The sequence below is a fragment of the Fundulus heteroclitus genome, chromosome 23 (assembly GCF_011125445.2).
Source record: "Fundulus heteroclitus isolate FHET01 chromosome 23, MU-UCD_Fhet_4.1, whole genome shotgun sequence".
Lineage (NCBI taxonomy): Eukaryota > Metazoa > Chordata > Actinopteri > Cyprinodontiformes > Fundulidae > Fundulus > Fundulus heteroclitus.
The window spans coordinates 15,837,623-15,854,186 of record NC_046383.1 but is presented as its reverse complement, the minus strand read 5'-3'; the positions used below and the strand labels follow the sequence as shown (position 1 = coordinate 15,854,186).

Sequence of the window (16,564 nt, the reverse complement as noted above, 5' to 3'; positions counted from 1 at the left end):
AGTCAATCAGGAACACGAGAGCAAAGGTTTGAACACAAAAACGGCTTTAGCTCCTCCAGCACTACATCTGCTCTCAGCTGCATTTCCATCAACTAGAAAAACACCAAACAGGCTGTTAATTTTACTCTTTTCATTCTAAAAGTGAAACTGGAATGTAGGTTTATTACATTTTAAGCATTTATTCATTTAGATTTTAGTGGTTGTGGCTTACAGCTAAAGCAAACTCACATAGGAAAAAAGCTGCTTTTTGTATATTTTGAATATAATTGCAGAAAAAGATGAACTTTCATTGTTATTCTAATTTATTAAGTTGTTCAGATTCTTCATCATCCTCACCAGACTGAGTTATCAGCTCCTCAATCGTCTTTACGTCATATCCTGTAGTTCCAGCTTTTCATATTAAGAGGCAAACTGCAGCTGAAAATTGAGCAAAGAAACTGAAACTATTCTTACAAAACTTCTAAATTACACTCTAATAAAAACTGTTGTTTTCTCACTGCTGTTATTATTAAAGCTCCAGGTGATAAAAGGAAGTAAAAGAAAGAGGCAGCGGTGCATGACGTCCACCTTCTGAGCAGATAATTAATTTAAACTCATTATTTAAGCGTTTAATCCTGGACTGGATGCTGAGCTGCTCCTTCTGGGTCAGGATCTGAGATGTTCTGGTCAGGAGTTGCTCAGATGGACAAAGATGGAGACAGGCCTCGTCTGCACTAATGAGGACAACGTGAGCCAAAAAGCAAAGCTCCCATCCTCATCCTGGTCATGAGATGTGGATCTGAGGGCAGCTCCTCCGGCACGCCCTCAGAGTGAAGGGTGGAATATTCTGTTCACCTGTACAGGTGTTAACTATATATCTCCTCCCAGATCGACAGCCGTTACCTGTCCTGACAGGTAATCTGCAGCGCAGCACACCAGGGCGGTGTCCTGGGACTCTCCTCGTTTAGCTGGACAGAAGAAAACTGTCCAGATTGTCTTGATGCTGAGCGTCTCTGAGCGTCTCTGAGCGTCTCTGAGCTCCTGGACCGTTGCTGTTCCTCTGACCTGCAGCTCCCCGCCTTACCTGCTGGCCTTCTGGTCCGTCATTCAGTCTCTGGTTTAATCTGGTCGGCTTTAACAAACTGCTGTCCTGAGTCTAATTTAAACCAGGGGGCCATGGAAACCTGCTGTCCTTAAATTTACTTTATTTATATTGTCTAAAGGCAGAAGGTACCAAACAGAATAAATAAAGCTGAAGTGAAAAATATACTAAACGCTTTGCTCTTAAATGCATGGATCCACTAAGATTTATTTTATATCTCGTTTGTTTTTTACTTTATGGTGTTTCTTCTTCTTTCCACCAAATTGGATCCATTTCCTGTTCTTCTCCTTCATCTCGATCGTCTTCATCCCTCTCATGAACAGTTTGGCCCGCCATCATCCATCATTTGGCTTATGTCTCAATTATCTGTCATATTTCTGTCCGTCTTCTGTCTTTTCCACTTCCTGGTCTCCGGTTTTATTCCCTCCTCTCGCTCTGCCAGACCTGCTCCAGGTTTTAATGATTCCACATTTCTCTGAGTTGAATGCATAGTTGCCATCCCTGCTGTTGCTCTTCCACCCCATCCCTGCTATCTCTCCATCCGTCCCTCCATTAGACAAGGTGACTCCTGCAGTAAAAGGCTCCGGCCGTCCATTATAGCCGGCTAAAAAACCTCCGTGACATTCTGTCCCTGGTGGACACTGCATTGATTTTCTCATATGTCTCCCTCTCTCCTTCCCTGCCTCCCTCGCTCTCTGTCTGTGTTTTTTTCATTTTGCATCTCTAACTTTATTTCTCGGAGGTTAGGCTCTCGTTCTTCTCGCTGTCTCGCGGCCCGCGCAGCGCTGTCAGCCAATCACAGATCAGCTTTTGCTGGTACTGCAGCATCTGAAGGCCGGTGCAGACGCAGAGCGACTCCTCTGACCGGCCATCAGACGGAGGAAGCAGCCAGGAAGCTGGCACATGTGATTACGGCCGCCTGGTGCTAACCTGAGGAGACGGCCGGCGTGGAGGAGGACGCTCTGCTCGGCGCTGTGCTGAGAGCAGCTGCTGACGGCGGCTTCTGTCAATCCTCTCCACTCGCCGTGTCAGTTAGAGATCAAATAATCAAGGTATAAATACTGAGTTTGAACAGGAGAGCTTTCTCACAGAGTGACGCTTAACCTTTTGGAGGATTTCCACCCAAGTTTGTCAAATCAGATCTTCCTTCATGTTTGCCCTTTTCACGTCGTTTCCTGTCTTCTTTTTGTCTTTGAAAATAGTTTTATTACATTAACGACGCTCATAAAGCTGCATGGATGATGTTTGTGCTTCTCCATCCCCCGATACAAACCTTACCTGCTCACAGGAAGTCCAATTAAAACTTTGTTTTTTTACTCCGCTTAATAAATAATACCTTTACGTCTGAAATAAAATGAGAAAATATAGCAGTTAGCGGACATTCTGAGCCTGAGCGGCAGCATCCTGCTGTTTTTGGACCAGAAGACTAGTTTACTAGTTAAAAGACACAGTTATATTTGAACTAGTTAACTACTTAATTAGTTAACTAGGTAAAAGACATAGTTGTCTTTTATAAAACCACTGCAGATATTAAACCAACGTATCCGTGTTAATGTTCAGGTTCTGGACCACAGTTCCTGTCCTGAGGAGGTTCCAGACAAGATAGATTTGTAAAATGCATTCTCTGTGTCCTCCACCTGAGCTGCTGGTCTCTGCAGCTCCTCCAGAGCCACCATGGTCCTCCTGCTTCTCTGATCAATGCTCTCCTGGTCCAGCCTGTCAGTCCAGGTGGACCTCCATGTCCTGGTAGGTCTGCAGGTGGTCCATCCTCTCTCCAGGTCCACATGATGATCAGAACTCTGGGAGGTTCTGTAGAACCTGACCTGCTGGAAACTGGACCAGAACCTCCTCCCTAACCTGCTGGGTTCCATGATGCTGGATGTTCTCTGATGTTCTCTGAGGTCAGAACCAGAGCCACTCAGCTGGACTTTGGGTTTTATTTAGGGGTCTCACGTTAAAGGGGGTGAAAACAGTTCCTACCAGCCACACCGAGGTGTTTTTCTCACCTGCCACAGCCAGAACCGGGCCCTGGTGGGTCGGATCAGTGAGTGGTGGTGGATTACAGTTCCAGCTACATGACAGCAGCTTTCAGATGTAAATGTTTACTGAGGAGACACTTTCACCTCAGACAGCGTCCTCAGATGGTTTGCATCAAATCAAGCTGCTCATCTTCCTCCTGGTTCTGCTCATCTTCCTCCTGGTTCTGGTTCTGCTCGTCATTGTGATAAACGTGTTCCAGAGCTCCAGCGGTGTCTTCCCAGTCTAAGGAAACCCTCGGCGGGTTGCTGCAGGTTCTGTGGATCCGGGGATGAAACAGACTTTTCTTTAGCGAATCCAGAGGAGGGATGAGGGAGAGCCGCCCTGTGGCTTTACTGTCTCAGCTATCTCCTTCCTGTCATCCTCTCCTTTCTTTTCTCCATGCTTCATGCTCCCGTACCCACAATGCAGTGCAGGATGGCCGTTTGTGTGAATTATGACCGCAGCGCCTGGGAGAAGGTGAGAAGACGGTGTCGTGCACATCCACGCACGCTGTGCCGCTGCAGATGCCTTCCTTCTGCTCCTTTCATGTTTATCGCTGCTGCAGCAAAAGCATCCGCAGCCAGAAAGATGCAAAAACACCAGGAATGATCTTTATTAGCAGGACAGGGAGAGACATGGGTTAGAAGGTCCTGCTCTGCTCCAGCAGATTCAGCTTCAGTCTGAAACGTGCAAAACAAACGTTTTTATTTTATCTTTATTGAGCTCAGATTATGGATGTTTCATCGTCTGTCTTCAGCTGCTTGTGTTGCTAAACAAGTTTCACCTTTAGAGTCTTTGCTTGTTCTGGTTCTTGCAGCAGAGGCAGACAGGACTGGAAAATACGGGATAACTACCTGCAGCCTTGAACATCGTCACTAAAAGCAGAACATTTGCAAGTCAAAGCGTTTCCTCTCATTCTCTCAAATGCAGATTTGATGTTCTCTCTGATGGCTCCATCAGCTAAACCACTTTTTATCCTTGTATGAGAAGAGAAGGATGTACATTTACCTCTGACTCATGCATATTTTAGCTTTTAGTCACAACAGATCAGAGACACAATCATGTTTTATCTAAATATTACCTAACGAGTTAGGATTCACCGATGTAAAGATTTGAGCCAATATCAAGATGCAATGTTAATATCACAGTTTTAGCCGATTACTAATTGGTGTTAATTAAGGCTGACATATCGAGCTGCCCAGTAGTTGGTAGACTGGGATAACCTGTGCATCTGTGACTGGACCATCGCTGTTGAATAATGAACGCAGCCATGGAGGCAGACCCCCCCCCCCCCTTCAGTCTCCTAATTAACCAAGAAAGAGAAGAAGAATCAGTTCCTGGTGTTGTAGTGCAGCAGTAATAAGGGTTTCAGTAGAACAGCGCGTCAGGGATCCATCAGGAGGTCATCAGATCGTTAGCTTCAGCGCTACGGAGGCCGCCGTTATCCCGCCGTTATCCCGCCGTTATCCCGCCGTTGTCCCGCCGTTATCCCGCCGTTATCCCGCCGTTATCCCGCCGTTATCCCGCCGTTGTCCCGCCGTTATCCCGCCGTAAACCCGCCCCAGGAAGGCCGTTACGCTCTCACTACCGACTCACTGTCCTTATGTTTCCTGCCCCTCACCTATAAACGCTTAACGGTAATATCATCCTAACGGCTGCAGAAGTATTCGTACCTCCTATACCTTTGACTTTCTGACACAAACACACACCTAGACGTGTTTTACTGGGATTTACTGTTGCAGACCAGCACAAAGTGGTGAAGAGGACAGAAAATAATTCATGGTTTTAACAAATTTCACAAATAACTCTGAAAAGTCTGCTGAGCATCTGCACTTTAAACATGGAGGAGGCAGCATGATGCTGTGGGAAGATGGATGGAGCCGACCCAGCACCATCCTGGAGGAGAACCTGAGACCCGGGTGGAGGTTCTCCTTCCTGCAGGAGAACCAGCATGAACCTGCAGCCTGAGATGTTATGGGTTAGAACGTCCTAGTCAAAGTCCAGCCCTGAATGCATGTCTGACTGAGAACCTGTTCCCAGATGTTCTGCGTCCAGTCTGACTGAGCTGGAGATGTTTTACAAAGAAACAAAGTCTGCAGACGTTCAAAGCTGGAGGAGGAGGTTCTGCTAAGTTCTGTCACAGGGAGGCTAAATAAGGCGCACACCGCACTTTTCAGATTTTTATTGATAAATCAAAAACCATGAATGGTTTCCTTCCACCTCACCGTTATCCAGTAGTTGATGCTGGTCTGTCAAACACTGCAGCCTGTGGTTCTGATAATACCCAGAGGTTCTGAGTGGTACCAGCTAGTTACTGCTCAGGTTAATAAAAATATATTAATATATAAAAATATATTAATAATAATATAAATAATATAAATAAAATCTGCTGAGAAAATATCGTCTCTGGTTTAAGAATTTGAGATAAACTTCCATGTAAATTGTGTCCCTTAAGTTGATATTCGCTGATCAGGACCAGAACCGCCAACGCTTTCTGTTTAAATGTTGTTTTTCTAAAACTAGAACATCTGTCCAGCCGTTACCTAAACCAGCGCGTCTTTATTCATCTTTATTCTAATAGAATCAACTTTATTCGCTACTTAGTGGCACAATCAATGAATTTGACTTTGGTTCCACTTTGTTCTCAGTAAAAACATTTTAAACATAAATATATGAAAAGGGAAACAGTTTTTGTAAGTGTGCATATAAGCAGTGTTTTCACAAAAGAGGGAGGTGTGGTGCTAATACTGATGGTCTGGATCTGGGTCCATCAGAACCAGCCTGGGCTCAGCAAACAGCGCTCTGCAGCGCCACCTGGAGGAAGAACTCTGAGCAGGTTGTGTCCAGCATGGGGGGGGGGGGGTCTGCAGACCTGGTTGGTGTATGCAGTTTTGGCCCGGTTCTGTTCTGATGAGCCCACAGCGGAGTTTCCCAGGCGGGTCGCTGCGGTGCCGTCATGAATTCACAGAAACAGGAGCGGCAGAGAACGCAGCCCTGGGGAACCTGGGGGTGGTGGTTCTTGAGGGGGGGTAGATGTCAGTCCTGATTCGCTGACAGGTGGAGGACGGTACTGGGTGAGTTCTGGTTGGTGGTGTTGTTCCGGGTTCTGGCTCCTGATTGGGTATTTCTGTCCCGCACCTTTTCTCTCAGCGTTTGGTTTCTATGTTCAGTAAAACATTTTCTGCTGTGAGTGATGGACCCGCCCCCAGCTTTGGCTGTGATGGTCTCCTTTGCTGCGCAGGAAGCTTTGAATCAATTTGCCGATAGACCTTATGATGGACACGATCAAACAGACTAATTATATGGAAGCAAATTAAATGCTGGTCTCCTTTTCTGTGCTTAAAGCCACAAACGGACGTAAGACGTTGGAGCTAACAGGGACTCAGACTGCCCTCCTCCCAGATTGATACCAATCACGCCTCCGCTAATCAGGGCGAACAAAGCTGTCTGGCCAATGCAATCATATCACAGATGATGAAATCGTTCTCTGTGGAGGAAGCTGGGAGATTAAGTCCATGACCAACAATATAAATTCAGTGGTTATGGTCAATTCTTGGAAAATGAGAGAAAATATGGATCTTGTTGGAGACGAGGTCTGAAACTTCTCCAGACGGTCCTGGACAGTTAAACGCTGAAGAGCAGCTCCAGGAGCTCTTCAGCGTCACAAAGTGCCGTGATTCCCTCGGCCGGCTGTGCGTCAGAAAATCACAAACGCTGCCGATGAAACTACGAATATGCAGAATTAGAAAAAATGAAATTAACACAAATTTACACGCCAGGAATTTAAAAACCGTCGTCCATCAGGAAGTTATTCAAAGTCACGATTTAACAACTCAAATGACCCATAACATACTTTCCTCATATTAATTTAATGTTTACATTGTTTTATATTAATGAAAATCCATTGCAACTGTTTTAGAAAACAAACCAATGCAATTTATTTTAATTGTACAGAAGTTATATTACAGTAAAACAATTAATAAGGAAACCAGCCTGATTGCAACCAGTCGTTTAATTTTCAGCAATCCCTTGTCCTGGGCAAGCATGGGGCGCCAGTGGGAAGGAATGGGAGTTCCTCCAGAACCTGAGCCGGGCTCAGAATGGACTGCTGAGACCAGCCGACCCCAGCAAGCAGGAACAGAACCACGGCTCAGCAGAGAGAGCCTCAGTCTGTGGGCCTATAACCAGAGCTGCCTGCAGAGGCTGGTCCAGGATGAAGACGCTGAGGAACAATCCCTGAGCTGAGAGGACTCACAGCTAAAGGCAGCAAACATTGCAACGTTTATTACAAAGTATTTCATAACAGAAATTATTTTAATGTGTCAATAAAACACATGACTGTGAATTTAATGGAAGAATAGGACATGTTTAAATTTAAGTCCGCCTACAGACCCTTCAAGAAGTTCACACTGCACAAACTTTTCCACGTTTTTGTCTCAATAAGCCTTTGACAGACCAGGTAGTGGAAGATGATGAAGAGTAATTTATGCGGTAAACGTTTTTATTTTCTGATTAAAAAACGTTAAACGCTCCTGATCCGGTCCAGGCTGCTGCCTTCACACGTCCAGCTGGGTGGGATCTAATCTGCGTCTCAGTGCAGATGTTCTGGTTCCTCAGAGGTTCTTCAGAGAACAACCAGCACCATGGAGACCAGGGAACCCAGCAGGAGGTTCTGGTCCAGTTTTCAGCAGGTCAGGTTCTACAGAACCTCCCAGAGTTCTGATCATCATGTGGACCTGGAGAGAGGATGGACCACCTGCAGACCTACCAGGACATGGACGTCCACCTGGACTGACAGGCTGGACCAGGAGAGCATTGATCAGAGAAGCAGGAGGACCATGGTGGCTCTGGAGGAGCTGCAGAGATCCACAGCTCAGGTGGAGAAGAACTATTAGCGATACCCGCCACTAACCCAGAGCTCAGCATGCCTGCAGTGAACCATGGTGGTGTCAGCATCGTGCTGCAGAGACGTTTCCTGTAGCAGAGAAAGGTCATAGGTCAGCGGTGCTGCAGGGCTTCCAGGACTTTAATTGTCTGTCAGAACGATGCCGTTTGGTTTTAATGGTCGTAATGTTCCACCAGGTGGAGAAGTGATGAGGATGTGAGTAGTTCTGTGACGCGGTGAAGAGCGGAACGCCTCGCTGAGAGACGAGGACATTCTGACACATTTATGCGTCTCATTTTATAAATTAAATGAATCCAGTTTCAAAGTGAAAACCTTCATGAGAGGAAGACGTTCTGCTGCGTTACAGAAACGTCTCCCTCAGCGAGAGACGCGCTGATCACTGGAGACGGCTGAAAACGTGGAGCATCGTCTGGCTGTGCTGCCTGGGGAGAGTCCTCTGGAAGCATGGATCATTTGTTTCATCCAATCACGATTTATTCACACCTTCAAGCAGCTGAAACCTCAGGAGGAGCGTCCAGCTGGGGTCAGAGTTCATAAAAACTGACGTGACCTCTGACCTCTAAACGCAGCATCCACCTGCCTTCGTATCCATAACGGGAGGAAAAGTGGAAACCGTGGCGTCGCCTCTCGCCTTTAGCACCTAAAAGCAGCCGTTTAATTAGATAAAACACAAACATGGCAGAAGCATCTGCTGTCAGCTCCCAGACGCCGTCACTGCGTCTCTCAGTCAGTCACAGAGCAGACGCCTCCACGCGCCGCTCAGAACGCGCCGCTCAGAACGCGCCGCTCTGCACGCGCTGCTCTGCACGCGCCGCTCTGCTGCAACAGGTGGGCACATGGAAAGCGCTAAGATCCTGGAAACGCCGACCGCTCCGGCTCCAGGCTGGTGATCCAGTCGTTGCTGCAGCTCCAAACTCGACTCGGGTTGCATGAACGTTCAGAGACGGCTGAAGATGATGGCGCTGCCAGCTGAACCGGGACGTTCTGGCTCCCAGGAGTCCAAGCCAAGGTCCTGCCAACTGCTAACCACCAGCAGCTGCTCTCTGAGAAATAATGACCAGAAAAGGAAAATGACAGAAGTCCTGCCAGCGTGTGAGAATATTCTCAGCTTGGAGAAGAAGAAAAGAAAATGTTCTCTTTGTTGGGTACGCCTCGCCAGGACCTAATTGGACCTCCTTAACTCTTCATGGCAGCGACTCAACAAGGTGTCAGAACCATTCCCCGGGTTTAGCTCCGCATTGACATGATGGCGTCTCATTGGCTGAGCATCCATGGTGAGAACCTCCTGTTCCACCGCGTTTGTTCTGTGTATCTGGAGAACTTCCACATGGTTCCACCGGGGTCATGGAGGGATGGTTCCCATCAGAACATTTCCCTCCACAGCAGCCTGGACCGCTGGAGCAGAGCCGAGCAGGCGACGTTTCTCCGGTTCTGGTCAGCGGTTCTGCTGCTGTAGCTCACCTGCTGATGCCGTGTGTGGCGTGTTCAGAGGCGTGTTCTGAGACGTGTTCAGAGGCGTGTTCTGCAGACCAGCAGATGTTGGAGCTGCTGGAGCCTTTCTGGATCTGCAGGGACCTGTCGGCACGTTCTCTGCCTGAAGTTTAAACTAAATCCCTTCCTCCTCATTCTGAGGCTTCCACCTGGCTACCTGCCGGCACTGCTGCGCTGTGATTGGCTGAGGAGCCCTTTGCATTAATCAGCCATAACCAGGTGTATCAGGTGAAGTGGCCGCTGACTGTATATCTGTAATTTTCAATGAGCAGGTTTACGTCTTCATTCAGCTTCCTGCAAACTCAAGAACAAAATCATTTAATTTTACCTTCAAAGATCAAAGCCGTCAGCTTTTAAACCTCCAGCTAATTTTAAAATGAAAGCCTACAAACCTGAATGAATCTCTGTTTCCTGTCAGATCAGCAGGCTGACAGTAACATCCTCCTGTTTCTAGACTGACCTCCACCTCCGTGGAGCAGAGTTTACTTTGACTAAACCTGCGGAGGGTAAGCAGTCCGTAAAAAAAGCAGCCAGAGCAGCTTTTTCTGCCTCCCCCAGAGAAAAGGGCCTTCTTCAGGGTAAAAGCTGACATGACTGATATAACAGGTGCTGCAGACGGCAGGGCTCAGGAGAAAAGGAAGCGGAGATTTAAAAGGTTGATAAAAGAGAACAAGGAGAAGGAATATGGATTAGCCGTGGATAGATGAGGTGTGAGAAGAGAAAATGTGAAGAGGAATCAAAGAGGAGAGGAGAAGACACAGGAGGGCAAAGAAGGGATTATGAATGGAGAGGCAGGAGATAAAAATGGAGAAGATGAATGCAAAGAGATGAGGATGAAAAGAAGAGAGGAGAAGGGGATTAGCAGCAGACGTATGCTGCAGAAGAAAGAGATGAAGGTGGAATGATACGCTTTATATCCTGTTCCTAGAGAGCAGCACTGAAAGCAGCAGGTTTCTGCTGCTGATTCTCTGCTTTCCTCCTGACTCTCTGCGTCTGAGCAGACTTCAGATCATCACATCCGTCTCCTGCACCGAGGACAGCATCTCTGCGTTTGCAGAGAGAGACAACAGGTCAAAGCGTTGCTCAGAGCAAAACTTCCGTGTTTTACTGTGAGAAGGAGCGACTGCATGCAACATGTTTGATCCACCAGCAGCAGGCTGCAGTAACAGCTCTGCCAGGCTGGCAAGACCTTTCTCAGATCCTCAGATCCTCCTGAGGGTTCCAGAAATGTGAAATGTTAACGTCCTCGTCTAGCAGCGACTGGCCTCTGGGGGGTTGGAGGGACAGATGGGTGGACGGACCGGCGTGATGGGAGGAGGGGGGAGGAGGGGAGGTTCAGGGTTGTTGGGTTCAGGAGAGTTGGACGGTGAGGCGGCTAAGCAAATTAAAGTAAAAGCCAAAGATGAATGACGGCGGGGTCCAGGGTGCATGTGGGAGAGCAGCAAACAAGTCGCTGAGCGAGGCGAGGGAGGGAGGAGGACGAAGGTATCGCTGGAGGAAGGAAGCAGAGCGGGAATGAGCGGCGGAGTCGTGACTGTAGCTTGATTTACGGAGGCTTTCCTTTTAATGAAATTGTTTCAGTGACAGAGCCGGTAAAAGGCCCTTAATGGATTGGCTGGCCTAATGTAATGAAATTACTCCGTCTTTCACTACAGAGAGAGGAAAGAAAGAATAAAAGAGGACGTGGGGGGGGAGGAGGAGGAGGAGGAGGACGGGGAGCAGAAATGCAATTAATATTTACAGAACAGACAGGCAGGGTGGGCTTTAGTGGCGCTCGCTCTCTCCTTCCTCCCAGCCTGCCTCTCTCGCCCCTCTCTCTCCCGGTGGGCAGTGTGCGGCGGGGAGGGAGGTGATAGGCTGGAGGGAGGCAGGCCACTCCAGCACACCGGTCTCCTCTCTCCTGCTCTCCTTTTCTTCTCCTCCTGTCCTCGGGGCCGGTCACATCAGCCGGAGGTGAGAGGCTTCCCCTGCGCCTCGCCTACCTGCTGCTCTAAGCGCTGCGGGGGATCACCTTCACACAGACCCACACACCCATTCATGCAACGCAGACTAGTCCCTCCCCCGGCTGAGCGGACCTGCAGACCCACATCTCACTCTCTCCCGTCTCTCTCCCGTCTCTCTCTCTCTGTGCTGCAGGCAGCTGGACAGCAACCACATCAGCTGCATCGAAGATGGAGCTTTCCGGGCGCTGCGCGATCTGGAGATCCTGTGAGTACCTCTCCTCTTCCTCCTCCTCCTCCTCCTCCTCTGCTCATCATCAGCTCCGTCTCCTCGCCTCTCGCTCTTTTCAGACGGGATCTTTACTGTTTCTGCGTTTAGCCTCTTCATCCCTTCATTTGCTCCTCGCCGTTTCTTCTGCCCACTTTCCTTTAGTCTCCCGTCTCGTTTCTCCAGACTTGTTACTTTTCTGTCGTCAGCGCTTTGACTCAGAGATGCTTCAGCTGATAAAAAACGCAGTTTGAACGTACCTGTGTGTGAACGGTCCTCAGTAAGATCTGAAAAGCAGCGTATGTGGCGTCCTTCACTCCCAACACGCGCACACATGCAGATGATTGTTTCCTCCACCTGCCGGGGTTCACATCTTCCTGCACCAAGCGTGTCGCTGCATCCAGGTGACTTTGCCCTGCAGACGGGGGGTTTACCTGTTTGCCTCCCGCCGTTTGACGTGGCTGAGGGTGTGTGAGCTTCTCTTGTGTTTTTATAGCAGCTCATTTGTCACTCTGCACATGTGTGGTGATTGGCGACTGTTCAAGTCCAGCAGCGACAGGAGAGATCTCCACTCTGTGCATCGCTCTGAACGAACACAAGTCATGCAGAAGAAGAAGTTTCATTCATTATGTTAAAAACCTACGACAGGATTTAATCTTCAGCGCAGCTTGTCAGTTTGTTAAAGCATAAAATGTAAAGCAAACCGAGCTGGAAAGATGCTGATAGAGCTGCAGATGCACTGATCCGGCTGATTTCAAGGCTGATTACCGATTTCTGCTTTCTTTCACGTTTGCTCTGCACACAATTTTTATATTTTTTCTTCCTGAAGGACTAAAAACATGTAAAAGAGAGAAAATGTACTGCAGAAAAAACGTTTGAATCCAACAGAAAATTAAGATATTCCAGGATTATCTCCTGATTTTACTGAAATTAAAAAAGCGTCTCAAAGGACGCGCTGTGGGTCGCGGCGTTTGCAGACTGTAAATTGATGCATTTAACAGAAAATAAAATTCAATGGCTTTCCAGTCACCAATCAATGGGCTGTTCCTGACCTCCAGCCCATTGATGCATATCTTCAGGTACCAATACGTCTGTTTCTGAGCTCAGCTGAGTATTTGCTGCAGGAGAAACAGGAAAACTGCAAAAGCTCAAATGTGGCGACAGCTGACATTTTTCTGCTCAGCTGTATCTGATAATCCTGAATAAACAGGATTCCTCAACACGTCTCTGCAACGGCAGGAATAACTTTATCCTGTTAAACATTATATCTACTCAGCATCGTTCAATTTTAGACTCAAAACGAAGCTTTTCAGCTTGTTAAGGTTTTAAATGTGTGAAAAATGGCGTTATATCAACTTTTAAATTGCAACTTTCCGCCTTCTCTGGCATCTAATGTGCCAATTAGAATTTTAGCCAAACCTGTTTTTAAGGACATAAAACAGAGAATGTGCTGCAGGTTCCTTCACAAATTTAGTGTTTTTTTATTTCTACAGTAAATGAAGAAATTATGAAAGTATTGAGCATTCCTCCTTAACAATTGTGTGATTTGTATTAGGCTAATAAATTACATCCCAGTGGACCTCTGGGCTGATGTGTTTAGGAATTAAAAGGAGAAAAAATAAATCCAGTTTTCCAGTATTTGAGCTGCCAGTTTATCGGTGCATCTCTGCACATGAAGGTCTCTGATAGCAAATCAAATTGTTGCTGAAGCCAGACCTGACCTGGATGAATGGATGAGATGAAACAGTGAATATGAAGATGTTATATAGAGCAGTTTCCGTCCTGCAGAACCACGGAGGGAAACATGTTGCTGCAGCTGGAGTTTAAACAGCATCTGCTGGTTTTCACTCCATCTGACAATTATTCAACAGAACGGCAATATTTCTGTCTCTAGTCGGCCGATTTTGAAGGAAGTGAGCCTCATTGTTACAGAGAACTGCTACAACATGCAGAGACTATTGGAGCCATGAGCCTCATGTCACTGGGATAAACCTGTTTTCTCCACAGTTTCAGGTGCAGAAGCTAAAAGACGAACATGTGAATAACGAAGTTATGGAATGAGATATCTAAATCACACATTAATGCCTGGTTGCTGATCTCAGAGGATGAGGATGTTTGAACTAAACTCGTCACTGAAGGTGATATTTGGCCCGTTTTAATCTCCTGCTCTCGTATCAGAGAGGATTCCTAAAGCAAGCCTAATGCATGAAAGACAGAATAAAACGTAGCCTCCTTTGTGAACTATTAAAGTTAAGGATCTGATTTTAAACACTGTGACAGTTCCATACGTTTCCATCTGATGCATCCTGCATCCTTCATCCCTGCATTTTATTTCCATTTAGCAGAGTTAGCTTCTTTGAATCCCGGCCCGCGCTCTGTGCCGAGCGCACAAAGGGAGTGATAGGGGCCAGATAGCGGAGAATCAGCGGTGCAAGATACGGCGTATTAGCAATTCATAAGTCTTTGACAGCTGAGAGCTCGGCAGGATTTACAATTCACTGTAAATACGCAGCCTCTCCCATTCACAACAGGCAGCATGACAGCACACAGTAGATCCACACAATGTGACGTTTTAATAAAGCCTGACCCGCATGTGTGTGTGTGTGTGTGTGTGCAAGACATGAATGACAGTAAGCAATTCTGCTGCAGGAATGATCTTCATTTTTAACAGCAGACACACACACACACACACACACACACACACACACACACACACACACACACACACACACACACAGATGTTGATGCGTTCACAGAAACAGACGCAGACCCATCTGTTCGGTTCTTGAGGGCTGATTTCGTGACCGTGGTACAAAATGGGACGATAGAGATAACGGTGATTGGAGGTCATGTGACTGCACCATCAGGTGTGTGTGTGTGTGTGTGTGTTTGTGTGTGTGTGTGTGTGCTGTTGTAACTCTGTCATTGTGAGGACCGGTATCGGCTGAGGACCGTCAGGTTGAGGACCTATCAGCTCCCTAAAGGGTTTCCAGGTTTTTTTAAGGGCTTTAATGTGAAGAAGTGTTTAGTCCCTGTTAAAATTAGGCTTTTCTGTCGTCCCAAGTTAGGTGGCAAACTTAACAGTATTGCTGATTATTTGCAGAGACGCTGGCTTATCCAAACTGATACAGTTTTCTGTTTTTTTCTGAGGACCAGAACTCACAAAGGGAAAAATGTTGCACACGTCGGGCTTTTTAAACGCAACAAAGATCTACAAGATTATCCCCATTTAAACATGAAAACATGTCAGATTTTTTTTTTTAATAAACCCACAAAAGTGCCTCAAACTTGCTGTTTGTTGATGTGCTAATTTCACTAAAATCACGGAGTTCTTAGTTTTGACACATTTAAGGATTAGAAGGATAGCAGATTTTTTAGTATTTGACCAAACGATCGCATTCAGGATGTGTGATTTATGGTTCTATCTTCAATTTTTTTTACTGGCTTCTGTCTAAGGTCTTGCTGGAACAAATGAGTGTTTCATATCAATTAAGACCACCTGAAATGAGGCTGTCCTTGCTGCTTCTCACATCCTTCAGATTAGTGGGCAGTGTCACAAAATATGATGTTTGTTTTTAAGTCTAATATCATGAACACAACTTTATCATCACTCCATTTCATACATGGCATTTAAAATCAATTTTATTAAGTTTTTATTATTGGCTAAAGCAAAATTCATATATTTAATAGATACATAAAAATACAAAAATGATGTAATATTATAACCATTCGCAAATTATTTTTAAGTTATAATTTTAACATCAGGATAAATAGCATGTAATATAATAGATCCTTTATTGTACATTGTGGGGAATTCGGGTGTATCAGCAGCAATAAACAAAAATACTGTAATGTGCAACTGAGTAGAATGATTTTAAAACATGTGTAAAATATTCATGTATATTTATAAAAAAAATAAAAACACCAACAGCCTATTTACAAGAATGGAGGACCCTAAGGATCTGGAATAATGGTCCTTTGTGTACGGAGGACGCAGCAGTTAAATGTTAACTTTATTAGTGTGTTGGTCAAGTAATTGTTCCATTTTTCATTATTTTATTCCTCACACCAAAAACACCCAGAATATCTTATGCAGAGCCAATCTGTGAGGGGTAAATTTCATTCTGCAGCTTGAACACTGAGGGGAAGGGACGCTGTCAACTGTTTAACGGAGATTTAAAGAATGTTAAATTTAATTGTAAAGCACTTTGTGTATTACTGAGGTCCAGGCTACTAAAATAAATAAATAAATAAGCAATGCTAGACCTATTGTCCAATACGTCTGACTAACTGGTAACTGCAATCATCCAGCTACTAGTTACCTACCAGCATTAGCTGGTAGGTAACTAGTAGCTGCTGAATGACAAGATGTTCCTGTAGTCTCCAAAAAGTCTTCAAGAATCCTCCCTTGTGCATTTATGAGATCCAGAGTGGAGCTGGATTAAACGCTCGATTAAACACTGGTTGGTGAAACATCTCGGCTGCTCCTAAAGCCCCTCGTTTACTAGCCCTGCCAGAGTTACCCATAATGCAGCAGCGCTTTTCTGCAACCGTAACAACCAAGATGGCGGTCGCAATGGAAGAATGTTTTAATGATGCCCTTCATTTTGTGTTGAATGATCTGACATATATGTATGAACTCTAAGGGATAAAACGTCACATCCGTGGTTCTCTGATTGGTTCTGACCGGTTTCCGCTGACCCTGTTAGTCCCACTCTACTCGCTGCTTTACAGACATATACGCCGTGTTTATGCCGTAAGTCAGGCTGGCCAGGCTACGCTAAAACCCTCATTTGCTTCAATATGAGTTTGTTTATAAAACTGCCGGAAAAACAGGAAAATTAAACTGATTGTCTTAG

The 16,564-nt window shown here is 46.0% G+C and overlaps 1 protein-coding gene across 2 annotated transcripts in view; it reads left to right on the top strand.

The window, feature by feature from the left end:
* slit3 (slit homolog 3 (Drosophila)) overlaps positions 1–16,564 on the top strand; it is a 259,249-nt gene that overhangs the window by 129,833 nt on the left and 112,852 nt on the right. For both annotated transcript variants that reach the window (XM_036127409.1, XM_036127410.1), the window contains exon 6: positions 11,634–11,705. In XM_036127409.1, the coding sequence (XP_035983302.1) occupies positions 11,634–11,705 (72 nt within the window). The remainder of the gene's footprint in view (positions 1–11,633; positions 11,706–16,564) is intronic.